This window comes from Scomber scombrus, chromosome 9, assembly GCF_963691925.1.
Source record: "Scomber scombrus chromosome 9, fScoSco1.1, whole genome shotgun sequence".
In the NCBI taxonomy this organism is placed as follows: domain Eukaryota; kingdom Metazoa; phylum Chordata; class Actinopteri; order Scombriformes; family Scombridae; genus Scomber; species Scomber scombrus.
The window spans coordinates 9,483,075-9,499,859 of record NC_084978.1 but is presented as its reverse complement, the minus strand read 5'-3'; the positions used below and the strand labels follow the sequence as shown (position 1 = coordinate 9,499,859).

Sequence of the window (16,785 nt, the reverse complement as noted above, 5' to 3'; positions counted from 1 at the left end):
AAACCAGATTTGAATTTTCAAGTCCTGATGAAGCCCCCACTTCATGCTCTTAAATCAAAGCAGTATTTTTTGGCTCTTTTATCACCTAATCTGACTCATTTAATCCAGACTTCAGTATCAGAGATTTTTACCTTCTACATTCACCATGAAATCAGACTACACTCATTAACGTTCTCTGGTGATATTACTACATTTCTTGTGTGTGAGTGTGTTCACCTACCTGCCATTATGCTGATAGAAATCTTCCTCAAACTCTCGGATGGTCTTCCTCAGTTTCTTTTTCTCTGCTCTGGCTTTCCACAGCTGTTCCAGCAGCTCTGGCCTAGAGGACAATGAAAATGGGGACACAGTTAAAAACACTAATGTTAGTTAAAGTATTGGAGGAAAAAAAAAAGAAAATAAAAAAAGCTCAATCGCAACTGTTTGGCCTCGATTCTTTTAATTCAAGACGGTGGTGGTGTGAAGGATCAGCTATCAGGATCATGTCCAGGTAAGAGACCTGGATGTACAAACCTGAGCTGATTAGAGGTGTGTGTATGTGTGTGTGTGTGTGTGAGAGAGATAACTCCAGCTATGAGCTCGGTGACACATTTAAGTGATTACTGACTCAGCAGGTAAAATCCATTTTCCAGTCTCTCATTATTCCTGGTGGTTTCTGCAAAGTCAGCAAAACTGGATTAATCACAGCTTCTTTTTTTCCCTCCCACACAGGCAGGAATGAAATTAATTAATACAGCTAAAAAAAAAAACAAACGCTTTAACAAACTGAATAATTAAGTCCAGTAAACATGAAGCCTTCCAGTTTATTTTTCACCATGTGTCTGTTTTCATTCTCTCTTCAGACCTGGAATATGTTTGCTGGCTTCATGTATCGATTTAAAAATGAATTTTCATCATTCAGACATACTGTAGGTGAAATGCTGATATTGAGGAATAAATGTTATATTTTTCCTAATTTAAAACTTAATTAATGATGAATGGGAGTGTTTGATGAATCTTCTCACTCATCAACTTCATAACTTATTTGTTTATTACATTAGTTTTATTCTGTTTCTTATTTTATAAAATCAGACAGTGACAACATCTGGTTGCTCTGGTTGAATTTGCTATTTGCTCTCATACTGTATGTAAATAATTGTCCTTGATATTCATTAATGCATCAATACAGCTGCAGTCGGATGAAAGCTGAACATTTAAGGAGGGAAACTGTGTCTGACTAGTTGCATTTCTTTTTTAACCTCTTTAGCCTCGGATTTATAGACTCAACAGGTTAAAACTGGCTTTTGTGCAAAGTTTCTCAGTTTGTTAACCAGATTTAGCTTTCTGAAATGATAAATTAAAATACTACAATGATTCTTTTAAAAGAGACATTTAATCATCTCTGATTATTTAACCTTCACTGAGTCATGAAAGGTCTGTCATTACTATTAATAACCCACGTGGGAAACGTGTCATATATACACGCTGGTTTTTCATACATTCTTTTACGGATAAAAAAATTTGAAATAGAGGCAGCAAATGTATCGAATTTCAAAATGATGGTGTTTGTTCTCACATGGACGAGGCGTTGGAACTGGACAACCGCAGGTCCAGCGCGAGCTTCCCCGACCCCTCCTCAAGCTTGGCTCTCATTGGACCTCCCGTCTGGCTCTTGTCGCTCATTGGACAGTCACTCTGTCTGTCAGGTTGGTTCTGACTCCTCATTGGTCGGTCAATTGGAGTCACGGGGTCAATGGCTATGATGACATCCGAGCTCTGCATCTCCCCGCCACTGCTCTCTCCCTCCTCCTCCTCCTCTTCTTCTTCCTCCTCGTCCCTCTCCTCCTCCCTGTCATCTTCCTCGTCGTCTCCTCCTCCTTTCTGCTCTTCCTCCTCCTCCTCTTTGATCTCCTCCCAGAAGTGGGCAGTTTCACCTTCAATGATTGGCTGCAGGGTCTGACTTCGCCGCTTACTCGAGGGAGACACCTAGGGGAGAGAGAGAGGAGGTCATTAAAAGAGAAGAGAGTCCTAAATGTGTAGTAAAACAGGAAGAACATTGCAAATAATTTGTTCTCCTCATTTACATAAGTAAAAAACACGAAGGTCGGATTTATTACAGGGTGGTTAAAGTCGATAACGTGTGTGTGTGTGTTGCGTACTTACTGTCACAGGTGTGATGCTGACTCTGGTGAGCATTTGTTTAACCAGTCTGTAGCGATCATAGAGAGGCTTCACCACCAGACGCTCCTCTCTGGTCACCTGACAGAGAGAAACAGAGATGGTTAGAGAAGTGGTGTGAAAGGAGTTCATTTCTGAGCGGCTTCACAGAACAAATAATATCTCTTCAGGAGGATTTAGGATGTGTGTAACTTACCGGTCGACCGTGCAGGCCTTCATAGTGCAGCAGGTTCTTTTGAAGGACTGTCTTCTCACAGGACAGCTGCTCCTTTGTCATTTTCTACAGAGAGACATTTACAAACTAAGAGGTCTAATTTCTTCATTTGTCCCCGGTCCTCCACATCAGCTTCATTCAGAAATAAGCCACATTTCAGAGAATAATGATACTCTAACTACTGTTTCACTGTGACTTTAACCACAGTTTTAATCCAGTCTTGTCAGTCAAATGTGCCGCTCACCTTGATGTCATCAGGCCAGCAGTCTTCCTGCCGCTTCCCTTTGACCCTGCGCTGGATCAGCTCCAGTGTTTCCTCCCTGGTAGGACGTTGACCCCTGTTTACATCCCCTGTTGCCTCATGAGCAGCCTGGTCCAGCGTGGAGCCGAAGCTTTTGGGTAAGGTGTTGCTTCGCGGACGAGTCTGAGGGCCGAGCTCGGTCTCCGCGCGGTGTTTGGCGTCTGAGGAGCGAGGGACGAAGCAATGAGGAGAAAAAAGAAAAGGTAGAGATGAGTGTAAGTATGAAAGAAACGAGTTTGTAGAGAGTGGGGAGACAAAGCTGAATCTAACAAAACGCATTAAGTATCTATCATTAGACCATCAGACATGCAGAAGTTTAAAAGACAGTCGCCGTGGTTACGGTGAGCCGGTCGCAACAAGAGGAGAAAGACAACACATGCTGAGACATCAGACACACACCCTGAACAAACAACACGGCACCAAGTCAAAACCCAAATACAGCAAACAAAACCTTTTTCTATTCTGACTGTGAAATACTTAAAAAAATAAAGACATTTAAAATTCTCTGAGGCCGAACGATGGCTACAGATCAGACTGTCAGACGTTACAATAACTCTGGATAAACAATTATAGTTTGCAATAAAAAACACAGAATTTATATTGCTGTGTTTTCCTTAGGAGATTGTGAGATTTTAATTTATTTAAGGATCATTATTCTTAGATGCTTTCCCCTAGGTGATTACACTGAAATAATCTCTTTTAGGGCTGCAACAGACGATTATTTTCATTATTGACTAATATATTTTCTTAACTGCGTTGTCTTTTAAATGTCATTTGAAAATGCCACGTTGGGCTCTAAGCTATAATTATAATGTGCATTCTCATTATTTTTATATCTTACTTTCTTACTTTGATCAACAGTCAGATATTCAGTTAACTGTCCTGTATCCTCACTTTCAATATTTAACATTTTTGCTTTAAAAAAAAGAAGAAGACTGAAACAAGTATTTGATTTTTAAGGTAATTGCAATCATAGCTGTTGATCCACAAACACTGCAGCTCTAATGTCTCTATAACCTTGTATAATGAAATAATACTGATTATTTTTCAAAACTGTGAGCAAACATCGAAAGCCAGAACAAACATCTACCTGTACATTTTTTATTTTAAACTTAAAAATCCTAAAACATTAATTCTCTCCCTGACAGACGTCACATGACTCGACAGTTACCGCTCCGTGCCAACATGCTGTTTCAACAGGAAATACACCAAAAACAAGGAAGCAAGATGCGCTCACAATGCCGCCTCATTGTGACTTTGAGTAGTGTTTGTATTGTCTACTTACTGAGTGTTTGGTACTTACTGAGGTGATACGGTCTAGAGCTCTGGCCTGAGTAGGGGTGGAGTGGGGGGGTGAGTGTGTGATGGGGAGGTGAGCAGATAGAGGAGGAGGAGGAGGAAGGGGAGGAGGGGGCATGGTGGCGTCTGTGTGAATGGAGCAAAGCCTGGTGCCTCAGCGTGCTTCTGGGTAAAAGGTGGTGCTGGCGTCCTGGGTGGCCGATCAGTCAATCAATCAATCAATCAGTCGTTGGGCGATAGGAGGAGGAGGAGGAGGGAGGAAAGTGGAGAGCGGGTGCTCGCGTTATTGTCGTTTTTCAATTTTGATTTGAAACAGAGAGAAATGTTTTCGGCCACTGCGTTCTCAGAAAAGGAGAGGCGTCCCCTCACATGGAGGAGGTGGACTTGTGTCACGGGGTTCGTTCAGTACGAGGAAATGATGCACGGAGATGAAGACAAAAAAAAAATCGAAAAGTCTAAAAGTAACTGCCAATAAAACACACATTAAAAATTCTGACTTTTAATTTAGTTGATGGTTCCTTTAACACAAATCTCTGTTAATGTTACCAAATATTTTTTATTACGTATTGATTATGCAGCATTTCACCATCCTGAACTCACCCCGCAGGTAATGAATGTGGATTCACAAGGACGCACCAGCACACTGGAGGGTGGGAGCCACGCATGTGAGAACCATGTCAACCTCTGGCATGTGTGTGTGTGTGTGTGTGTGTGTGTTAGACCAGCATACATGCAATGTTGTTACAAAGGTCAAAGGTTAGGAGTGGGGAGGGTCAAGCTGTCCAGCATGGAACAGGATGGCACACATACACTCTAACCCCAACACACAAGCACACACACACAGAACAAGTGGTTCTACCTTTTATCTGCCGGCGGATCTTGGTGAGGTCCGTCATCCATTTGAGGACTTTGGGGTTAGCTGCCTTGTCTCCATGAGAGGGCTGAAGAGAGAGGGAGAGAGATAAAGAGAGAGGGAGAGAGAAAGGAGAGAGAGTTCAGACACTTCTACAACAATTTAGGCACTCAGCTGTATTGTATTGCCTTTTTTTAAAATTGTGAAGCACTCTAAGTTTATTTAAAAAGCACATTTGAGTGTTACACAGTCTTAAAAGTGCTATATATTAACAGATCAGAGGAATATAATTAACCAACTACTATTAGTTTAACAGCTACTAAAATTTAAATGAAAAAAGAAGCAGAAGTTGTTTCTGTCTCTGGAGTAAAAATGTATTAAAACTGTAATTATTACAGAACAAAGAACAGAGTGACTTTTCTTTAATGGCTTTTATAAAGGTATACAATACTTCACCAGTGCTTGAAATGAATGAAAGACAATTAAATACGTCGAGTCTCATAAGCTGTTTGTTTTTTATTAAGGAAGCTCTGATTTATTATGAGCTACAGACGTCTGTTAATTCACTATTTACAAAATACAAAATATAAATTATATTTTAATATTGTCATCATGAAAAATCCTACATTAGAACACAACTTTACTTTTTAATTACCTTTTTTAATTTTTATTTTGAGCTTCATATGACAGGTGCTATACACATTATATATTATTATTCAACTATTGTGCTTTTTATTAGATAGATTTTTCTTTTTTCTTTTGTAGTTCTGTAAATTAAACGATTGATACGACATTTTCTACACTCACTTAACAGTTTCATTTTTACCTTGTAGTTCCTCTCCTTCTCAAACTGCTCTTCAAACTGTTTAATTTTCTTCTTCAGGTGTTGAAGCTTCTTGGTGAGTTGGTGGGTCACCGAGTCGCCTCCTCTCATCCCCTCTTTGGAGCCAAATGATGCTCGCCGCGGCCTGGAGTGGCGGAGGACGCACGTGTGAATAACCAAAACTCAACAAAACACAATCCAAACGTTTCTGCTCTGACTTTAAATACGAAGACTCTGATGTTATGTGCTCTGCCTCACCTCTGTGCTTTAGTGGGGGAGGTGACGTCTGGGTCCTGCTGGAGGAAGCGTTGGGCACCGTGCGCCCCGAAGTCGAGGAAGCGTCGTGCCAGGAGGTGAGGATGAGAGCGGGAAGAGGAAGGGGAGGAGTCTTGCCCTCCCTCGCTGTCCTCCTCCTCCCCGTCCTCTTCGAGGGGAAGCAGGGGGAGAGGAACCATGCGACCGGCCAGCGGGGACAGCTGCGCCTCTCCGCTCTCGTTGTCGTCCTGCCAGGATTTGTAGGCCGGGACGGGATCTGAGAGAGAGGGAGAGAGAGTCAGAGAGTCAGAGCACTACAAAAGGAGGGACAAGATTAATTGAATCCCTGGCTAACAATAGCGTTGCATGTGAGGTAGATACTGTACATATCAATAACAAACACACAGAGGCTGCCTGGGTGGGGGGGTGCTGTTGAGCCGATACATCCAACAACTCATTAATTTTCTTCTTGGGTACCCTGCTGACTCATTCTTAGCCTGATTAACATTGTCTTTGACTGTCAGCGCCATGCTAATGAGCAGAGTCAAGGGGAAAAAAAGGGCAGGGGGAGGGGTGAAAGAGGGGCCGGAAACATAATGAAGCAGAGTGAGGCACAGAGAGGCAGAGTCAGGGGGAAAAGGTGTCCTCATCAATCAGCTCAGTGACGCTGCAGCAGGAAGAGCAAAGATGAGAGGAAGAAACAGAGTCTGACGTTTGTTTTATCGAGGCTGAGAGAAAAAAAAAAGGAGTTTTTACATGCAGGGCTTTATTTATTATCTGTATCATAGACGCATATTTAAAACTGACAGTGTTTAAATAGTCTCCTCTACTGTATCCAAGAGAAGAAAAAGAAGAAGAAATAAACTCAAACAACCCCTGTGAACGGATGAAAGGAAGGATGGGAAGACTGGTGGATGGCAGGGAAGATATGAAACTACTTACCTTGACCTTCCTTTTGCAGATGCATACATGAGAAGTCTATGGGAGGGAGGTGGAGATGGGAAGGGGGTGAAGCTGTTTTGATGGAAGGAGGACAAGACAAGAAGGAGGAAGAAGAAGAGGAGGAGAAGGAGGAGGAGGAAGAAGAGGAGGAGGGACAGGGACAGCAGAGAAGATGTGAGGTCAATCTTTCATAACTTCACTCACCAACATTCACTCAGTGTAAAAGCGAGCGTCTATTTAACGATTATAAACAAATGATTTAAGTTTGTCCCTCAGTCAGATTTTTAAAAGTATTACAGGAAATGACGGAGAGAGAGAGAGAGAGAGAGAGAGAGAGAGAGAGAGAGAGAGAGAGAGAGAGAGAGAGAGAGAGAGAGAGAGAGAGAGAGAGAGAGAGAGAGAGATGACATGTTTTTCTCAGTTTGGTGAAATATATGTAGATCTTTGGGAAACATTTTAAAACACATAGAATTTAATTTTAATTTTTAGCCATTTTAGTATTTTTTAAATGAATTAATTTGGAAAGTCTTGAATAAGGTTATCTAAGGACTATTTAGTCTCTATGACATGAAAGAAAAGAGATTTTTAAAGCATAAAACAACATTTACTCAGACTTTCTGGATTTCTGACAATCTGGGAGAAAATAATGATTTTGATTTATTGGAACTTAAAACTAACATTTTATGTCTTGGATTCATGTTGTATAGATCCATAAATAAAAAAAAACCTGAGTTAACACAATGTACAAAATGATGACAAAGTTCTTCTCTAATACTGTTTAAATTATTTTACACTACATCTCAAAATATCTCAATTTAATAAGCATTTTGTTTTAAGTGCTGGTGAGCAGAGATCCTACGAATAACAACTGAGACAAAGCTGCGCGTACCTTCCCACTGGTTGTCGGGGAAGAGCTGGAGGTGTGGGGATGGGCCGCTGTTCGGTTGGCATGGCGACAGGTGATTCCTGTTGTTTTCGCTGGTGTTGGCGTTCTGATCACACCTACATGAGCTCAAGTCCTGGAGGAAGAGGAGGAGGAGGAAGAGAGAGATTAATGAGATAAATCAAGAGACGGAAAGAATTAAGAAATAAATGGAATATAAAAATGCACAGAAGGGAGAAGAGGAAGTACGAAGAGAGAGAGCATGTACAGGTGGAAGATAGAAAGAGATAAATTAAAATGGAAGAGAATGAAGAAAGGAAAAGGAAAGAGGAAGCAAAGTGCAGGAGATAGTTTTCTTTCATGTTTTTACTAATTTAAAAGAGTCTTCTGTGCTTGTAATTCAATTAATATTTAATTTAAAAAGCTCATTTAACAAACAAATGTATAGTTTATACACTGTTATAGTCATACACTGTGATATATCCAAACATATTGATACTTACACAGCTTACGGTATCAGATTGCTCCATGGTGTCACAGGGTTGATTGTCCTGCCTAAAAACAAGCATAAATAACATCAGATACACTTAAATAATTAGAATGGGGGGAAAAATAAAGAGATATACACATTCCTACTGAGTATTTCCCCAAATTGTGCTTCATCAGGGTACGTGTGTTTTTACAGATATTTTTTAAAACAGATTTTTATGTTTTTTTACTGTTGTGTAGAAAAAGGTTATTTTTCATGATCTCATAGTCCTGAGAGCTTCCTGGCATCAAAAGCAAAACCAAAAGTTTTAAACTAACTCTCACCAGAACAGTTAATGATGATAATTTGCTACAAAAATAACTTAACTTGGCATAATCTCACAACCGTATTTGCAGTTTTTTTGGCAGCTGTGGCAGATCTGAACAGCTGTCTCACGACTAAAAGCCTTTTTCTGTCTCACTCACAAAGCTGCTGCTGTTTCAACAGGTGGGAAAATCTCATATTCATTACAGCTGTAATCAATATTGTCTCTATTTACGTTTTATCCCGCTGATTAACTGTGATACATCGTTTAAATGTCGGCTGCCTGATTCATTTTTTACATTTAAACCCTGTATCCCACATTGACTCTAGTTATAAAACACGAGACGTTATGACTTATGAGGTATAACACTGTATGAACACGCAGAGGAAGTTAAAATTGTGTGTGAGAAAAAGAGAGAGAGAGAGAGAAAGACGGAGTATAAAGGTTTTCTTTATATGCAGCGTGAAAAAAGCTGTGGCTGAGACAGCATGTCGAAGTGATTTGTGAACGTGAGGTGTCAAGTGATCAACACAAGACACCATCACTGCCTCTCTCTAAAATCTCTGTGGGAAAGAAAGTCTTAACATCACTGATATTTACAAAGTGTGTCACATATAACACACAGTTCTATATATACTTTCTTCAAATTAAATACAAATTTAGCCCAAATGGTTCCTGAACTCTTGACCTCTAATTCTAATCTTCCGGTTCTTCTCTTTAATCTTTTTCTTTCTTGATTTCAGGTGAAAATGAACTCGCTGAAGGCTCGAAAGAAAACTGACAATCAGTCGACTCACCTGGCAGTGTTAATGTTGTTCTCAACGTCTCTTACGGCGTCCGCGTCCAGGTCCATTCCCGAGCTCTCCTCAAGGGCGGCACCAGAGTCCGATGAATCCTGCGAGAGAGCAACAGCAACATCTGATGATTAGTTTTCTTGTTTTTAATGAACGAGAAACCAAACGAGACGACGAGAGCGAGGATAAAAAACTGTGTTCAAAAGAGGAATCTCACTTAAACAGAGGGATCATTCTGGCTTACAGCACACATCATGTTTCACCTCTTTAGAGTATTTTGTTTTAAATGGTATAAAGATAAATGTGTCTCATCACCGCTCACAAAGATTACACCTACATCAACTACTTACTCAGTAAACACTGGAGAAATGTATCTATTTTACGCAAGATCATTTTCTTTGTTCCAAGGAAACCTCGAAGGGTTCCCGAGAAAATGAAAGTACATTCAAGTTTTTGTTTTGTTTTTGTCAATACTTTCACTTCTTCTGAAATTCCCTTAAATGAAACATAATGGGACGGCTGGCCTGCTCTCAACTCTGCACTAAGACCGTTACCTGTTTCACAAAATAAAAAGTTCCCCGATACAAATGTTTCACCGCAGGTTAAAAATGATGTGCAAGATGAACAGAATATTAACGGATGAGTCTCCATGAAGCCGAGGCTACTTCATGACTCTGAGGAGTGAATGAGTTGTAACCATGAGCGGAACAATTACTTCATATGTCACATGTCACACTGCTGTCATACAGTTCATTGGCTGAGCACCTGACGTTGATCTGATGTCACTCATCACACACAAAGGGAAAAGTTTCTGTTCGTTCTACTGGTTAATATATTTAAAGAGCTGGACTCGGATTATTGTTTAAAGCGGTTACGTCTCCCATCACTCTAGGGACATGTGTCACTCTGTCCCACCATTCTCTCTCCTTCCATCTGGACGCTAAAATGGCTCTCAGGACAACAGCCACTGGGGCTCAGCGGGGTAGCAGCTTAAGAGTCGTTTTGATTTCCAACGTGACAAGCCTTCCTGAAAATGTACACGGCTCTCACTGAAAAAGATACTACCACACTGTCCTGAAGTGACCAACGCAACGACCTAATGGTTCACCTTTTCAACTAGCTCAGTTAAAAAGTACAAAGATGACGGATGTGTCGCTGTTAAGGAATGTGTTCCTGTGTGTCACTGTGTTTCAAAATCATGAGCCAAATTCACCCTAATTTTGGTCGCACTCTCTTATCTGAATGTGAAGAATTTGCTGAGGCCTTAACACCATTTTTTACAACTTTGTACTCCTGAACAAGACTCCCTCAGATTGTTTCAGAAAGTTACAAAAATTGAACTATTACAAAAATGTAAAAAACTGAACAAGCTTGTATGTGTGTATGTGTGTGTGTGTGTATGTGTGAAAACAGGCCTGTTGTTGTCTCTGCCTGCGACCCCGGTAGAATTTTGGCTATTGTAGCGATCGGAGCAGAACAAAGACGGACTGTGCTGATAATATCAAACATTCAGCCTCGGCAGACAGAGACAGGAAAGAGGTTAGCTATGGGAAGTATGCTGCTGGCCCACACAGAAAAAATGGTCTCAACTTGTGTGTGTGTGTGTGTGTGTGTGTGTGTGTGTGTGTGTGTGTGTGTGTGTGTGTGTGTGAGAAGGGAAATCTCCACTGCAAATTTCACTTTCAGTTTGTGTCTTGAGGAGAGACGTTGTGTGTGTGTGTTGTTAAATTCATGTTATCATTTAGCATGTGTGAGAAAACTGTGTGTGTGTGTATGTTTGTTTTCGTGTCTCCCTCTCACCTGTGTGTCATTCTGGCGTTGCTGTATGTGCTGCTCGGTCGGTGTGAGCGGGGTCTCCCCATCTTCGTAGCAAGGACTGTCCTCAGCATCAGTTTGTTGCTCCTCGTCTCCATGGCAACCATGGTCTGCAGGCTCACTAGGAAACAAAATGGAAAGAGTTAATATAAACTGACATTTTTTTTGTTTATCCTGAATGAATAAACCGCCACTGATTTGACACTATATCCACTCTGTCTCATGTGCAGACTGACCTATTTTAGTATGTAGCGTAACAATTTTTGCGCAACGTCTCCCCGGTGTCGGAAACCCACAAATGTCACCAACCTGTCGAGATCTTGTTTCGTCCTGGAGGTGACTGACCTCTGAACAGCTGCTACACTTAACAAGTACAGTTAGCTCATTAACATCGCCGCTGTCAACATGTTTACTGATAACCTGAACCATCTGCCTGGCTTCATGCATTCGTACACAATGTTCACGATGGCAAATATGTTTCTTTAAAGTCGTCCAGTGTCACTCGGCCCTGAAGAATCTGTGTTTCAATCAGCAGGTGCACAAAGGAAAAAAAATACAAAATGTACACAACTTCTTGATGTGTTCTTACACTTGATCTGAGTGTTTTTGTTTTTCATGTTTTATGTATCTATTGTATAGTCGGGTGGTTGTTTGATTAATTATGCATCTCCGTGGACTCTCACCCTTGACTGTCGTATTTGCTGAGGTCTTGGTCGATGGAGGTCTTCAACTCAAAGAAGTGCTGCTCCACTGCAGCCCTGATGGTTCGCTCAATTATCCTGGAAAAAAACCCAGCAAACATATATCGGCTTAATTTCTTTTATTAAAGAGATTTATATTTATGTTTTTTTTACTGTGTGTGGCGAGTGATGGTCTAGATGAAGGTCTTTTTTTCTCTCTGAAGTTTTCAGGCTGGCAGATTTTATCCATAACTTCTAATTTTAAGATCTTGAAGGTGACACAGTTTGTCAAACTGAGCTCCAAATATTTCCACTAAGATCCTTTTTTTAAAAGCTTTGACAAAGAATCCAGTTACTGATCTCTGTTTAAAACTGTTTCATACTGAGTAACAGTGCAGGCCCTCTGTTGGTCCCAGTTTAGTTCAAATATATCGAAGTTAAACTGTAACAGCTCAGTTTATCAGAGACTGTCTACACAGGACCAAAGCCAAGTGTTTACCTGTGTTTACTCAGTGACTTTGGACGAGATCCTGTGACCGTGTTTTCTCTGTTTATGCAGTAGTGAAGGGACTCCATGGCAGGAAAATTCCCACCAGTGCCAACAAAAATATCCGACTAAATCCACGTAAATTAACTGTCTCCAAAGTCAACTTTTGTTTTTGAGCGCCTGAATGCGTCAGGCTGGCTGATTCACACCGTTGATTTTAACGCTGCCAAGTTCAAACAGCTGAAACTGAAACAACAACAGAGATGTGGGACAGACGTACTTCAACGTGTGCTGCATCGGATACATCCAAAATAAATATGTTCTGATAACCTCATAAAAAATTTAAGTCCTTTAGCAAAGTCATTAACTTGATTCAGGGCTGGAAAATGATTTATTATTTCTTCCCTTGCTAAATTAAATATAAATGGACACATTTTGTAATATTGTAAAACAAGTATATATTTTTAAATTTAGGAACAAAACATTAAAACTATACAACAAATCACCACAGCTACATTACCCAATCTGATCTTGCTAACCAGAACAAAAATGAAATAATCTTAATGTTCAACCAGTTAAAAAACAGTTGGCTAAACTGTTAAAAATATACTTACTATGAGTTTAATGCTGTGTAATTCTCTCTGTTGTTCATTAAATGGTCTCTACATGAGATTAATTTATGTGCTCGTCTGTTCAGTTATGCTGAATCCAATAAGCTTAGAGGACCGCTCATTCATTTAATTAAATTTTCTGTTTTCTGAGTGAGGTTTAGTGGTACCCAGTAATGATGTGAGGGTTAAAACCTTCAGCTCTGGAAGCACATGTAAGCCTCCTCATATAATCCTACCTGTCATCAACCTCAATTAACCAAAGTCCTCCAATAATCAATTAACAGGCGAATGATTAGAGCTTCATAACACAAACTGACTCTTTTTGCTAAATCCAACAATATATCTGACAGTGAGGTACACACAGCAAGAGTTATTCATGATATCTACTTAATGTTACTAATGAATCAAACATTTTGTTAGCTTAATATTCATTGAAAAGGTTTATTTTCCACTCTGAACAAAAAACAAGGCCTTATATAGATAAAGATAACCTTGTCCTGTCATAAAAGGATTAATAATGCTTAACGAGAAGCCAGAGAGGAGAGAGAGGAGGACAGCACAGCCTATAAAAGGTAACAACAGCAGTCACACTCGGGCCGTTTCCAGACTGACGTGCTCTGCTTGATCCACAAGATCTACTGAGATTTTATTTAGCTTGCTTCATTTGCTGGACCACGTGTGTGTAATGTATCCTGGCTTCTTGCAGGCTGTTAGCTTTCTTTCTCCTCCTCCAGTTCAGACAGACGTTGAGGTTGGATACGTTGTAGAAGCACTATATAACACCAACTGCTCTCTCTTCATCATGTTTCTCCAACCTTTTTTCTGTTATGTACATTCATATAATCTAATTTCTGTGACATTTACATGATGTTTGCAACAGCTCATCTTCATAAAACAGGTTGAGTTGACATCAAGTTAATGTGTGCAAGGATATATCAGACATACACACATTCACTACTGTGCACGCGGCTACTTCCGCCTCCCGCTGCTCTACTAATAAACTGTCCATCACACACACACACACACACACACACACACACACACACACACACACACACACACACACACACACACACACACACACACACACACACACACACACACACACACACACACACACACACACACACACACACACACACACACACACACACACACACACACTGTGCAGATTTGTGGTGTCAACTAAAGCTTTGTCTAAATCTTTCCAAGTCTCCTAATAAAGGACTTTTGAGCGCATCCTGGAAGCCAAAGTAAAGTGAGGACATAAATCATCGTCTAGGCAACCGAGGGTTTCATAGTCGTCGAACCGTTAATGTTAATGACGCCTTAGAGCTCACCACACTCCTGATGTTTGAAACTCAGACAGCGAGCTGCAAGTGATAAGTTTCTCCAGCTAGTGAGTATAATTAAAGGAGGGGTTCACAGCTTAGTCCATCTTAAAACAGGGTTTTTCTTGCTGTAATTGTTCCTACTGGCCATTAAAAGATCCCTTCATAATACACTTCATATGTAAGCGATGGGGACCAAAATCCACAGTCCTGCTTATGCGAAAAAACTGTATTTAAATGTTTATTTGAAGCTTCAGCCATCCAAATGAGTCACATCAAGTAGATATTTTTCAACAATACAGTCTTTTTAGTCTCTTTTTGTTGTTGCTCTTCCACTGCAGCTCAATAGGGAAACACAGAGAGAAAAACTGATGCAAAAAAAGACTGTAAATGTGGCATCACTCGATTACAGAATAGCAGGCTGTAACATCAAAAGAGCAAATTATGTGGAAAAAATATCAGGTTTTAGTTTTCAGCCTTAAACTCTTCATGTTTCTCAGTCAGTCAATTTCTGTCTTATTACTAGTTATCAATGATGACTTTTTCTCATTTCTGTGGCATCTATCATTTATTTAATCAAGCACAGTTAGTTTTTGTTCATCTTAATAAAGTCTATTAATATTTGCTTATTTTGTAATAAAATATACAAAAGATGTCCGCAGTGCAGTGAAAATATCAACAAAAAGGCTACGAAGAAAGTGCTTTGTCAGACAGTGTAAACGGTTGCTGATTTGCTGCCATCATATTTTTGTTTTTAATAATAAACATGTGAATTTCAGTTTTCAGGTGTTACTCCTGAGCTCTGAGACGGCTGGTGTTTGTACCCTCGAGCCTTCAGGTCGTGAACTCCACATGGACGTATAGCACCGTAGAAAATGATTTTATTTTGCTTCCGTGTCATGCAAGTGAAGGAAGCGGAGGACTGACAGTCATGTGATCGCTGAGTTCATGTCCTCACAGCTCTAAAAGCACAAAGTCACGCAGAATGGTTTGGTTTTGCTCCATAATCCAAACAGACCAGCTTTCCTCCTCGTCACTTCCTCTTAACCTCTGCGTTTTTTAAAAAATAAACTCGCCTCTTCTTGGTGCTGCCCGCACTTCTGTGTGGATACCTGTTATTTTTATCTGCCTTTTGTACAGATGGTCCTTCACACTTCAGCTCAGCTCTCATTCTGCGTTTTTTCCCGTTTTTTCTATTATTCTCTTGTTATTATATGACACAGATGCTGTAGATGTGGACGATATAACTGCTCCACTGCAATTTATCACGGTTATTTATTTTGTTTGATCTAACGTGTGCACGCGTACATCTGTCTGTGAAGCTGTGGCGCGTGAATGAGTGTGTGTACACAAAGAAATGCCTATGTATGCTATCGTGAGATGATAAAATTACTGGTGTGTGTGTGTGTGCGTGTGTACTTACTCAGCAGAGTCAGCAGGCAGGATGGATATAGGGGAGAGGTGGGAGCTGTAGAGAGAGGGAGAGAAAAGGACGACATGGTTAGAACATCATGTACTCCTCGACTCCCTTCCCATACTGACATAAATTGACCTTGGAGTGTGTGTGTGTGTGCGTTTGCGTGTGTGTCAGGCAGCAGGGGGAAAACAAGGTTAGAAGAATGATAAGGATGAATACCAGTCTGTATGTTTTAGAGAGTGTGCACCAAGAGAGAGAAACTATGAGAAGAAGAAGAGAATGAAATGAGGATGTGTGTATGTTGGCGTGATGAGTTTATGTTTCTCGCTGGAGTTGACTCCTAATCTTGAATCCCAAAAAAACACACCACACACACGCTCAGATACACAAAGTTTCAGTCAGTGGCGCCACTCTGGGTGGGCAGATTGTTATTTAGGCTACAGAGCTCTGCTAAAGCCTTCTGATCAGATAGAAGGATGTGTGTGTGTGTGTGTGTGTCTATGTGTGTCAGGTCATATTTGTTCTTCAGTGCTTCTCCATAAGCAAGGAAGTGTTTGTGTTTGTGTATGTGTGTGTGTGTGTGTGTGTGTGTGTGTGTGTGGGGCATGAAACAGGGAGGTGGCTGAGATGTGTCCGTTGATTCAGCTGCCTCCTGCTGTCGTCACAACACACACACACACACACACACACACACACACACACACACACACACACACACACACACACACACACACACACACACACACACACACACACACACACACACACACACACACACACACACACACACACACACACACACACACAGACACGCCAGGACTCCAGATTTATATAACACCCCGACACGCACAACACAAGGTCGTTCGTCATATTATGCCCAAGTGCATAGATACTGTGAGTGTGTGTGTGTGTGTGTGTGGTCTGTCATAACCTACATTATAAATTTAGGACCAGTTAACTGGACAGAAGTCGTGTCCCCAGTTGGGAAAAAGTTGATCTTCGGGTCAGTGGTTAAGGTTAGGGTTAGGCAAGCAGTGTGTGTGTGTGTGTGTGTGTGTGCGAGAGAGACAAAGAGTCAAACTCATCTCATTAGAAAAACAGCAGCTGAAGTTATGCAACCTTTTTGTCA

General features: G+C 40.7%; 1 protein-coding gene across 4 annotated transcripts in view; it reads right to left on the bottom strand.

Annotated features, from left to right (window-relative positions):
* fam13b (family with sequence similarity 13 member B) overlaps window positions 1-16,785 on the bottom strand; it is an 83,936-nt gene that overhangs the window by 3,684 nt on the left and 63,467 nt on the right. For 2 of the 4 annotated variants that reach the window (XM_062425201.1, XM_062425200.1), the window contains exons 8-23: window positions 15,663-15,707; window positions 11,814-11,909; window positions 11,116-11,251; window positions 9,319-9,416; window positions 8,231-8,282; window positions 7,734-7,863; window positions 6,845-6,916; window positions 5,906-6,179; window positions 5,651-5,792; window positions 4,831-4,912; window positions 3,976-4,161; window positions 2,616-2,833; window positions 2,354-2,437; window positions 2,143-2,238; window positions 1,556-1,965; window positions 221-322 (exon numbers count right to left, since the gene is read on the bottom strand). In XM_062425201.1, the coding sequence (XP_062281185.1) occupies window positions 221-322; window positions 1,556-1,965; window positions 2,143-2,238; window positions 2,354-2,437; window positions 2,616-2,833; window positions 3,976-4,161; window positions 4,831-4,912; window positions 5,651-5,792; window positions 5,906-6,179; window positions 6,845-6,916; window positions 7,734-7,863; window positions 8,231-8,282; window positions 9,319-9,416; window positions 11,116-11,251; window positions 11,814-11,909; window positions 15,663-15,707 (2,223 nt within the window). The remainder of the gene's footprint in view (window positions 1-220; window positions 323-1,555; window positions 1,966-2,142; window positions 2,239-2,353; window positions 2,438-2,615; window positions 2,834-3,975; window positions 4,162-4,830; window positions 4,913-5,650; window positions 5,793-5,905; window positions 6,180-6,844; window positions 6,917-7,733; window positions 7,864-8,230; window positions 8,283-9,318; window positions 9,417-11,115; window positions 11,252-11,813; window positions 11,910-15,662; window positions 15,708-16,785) is intronic. The other 2 variants (XM_062425203.1, XM_062425202.1) reach the window with 2 other exon arrangements.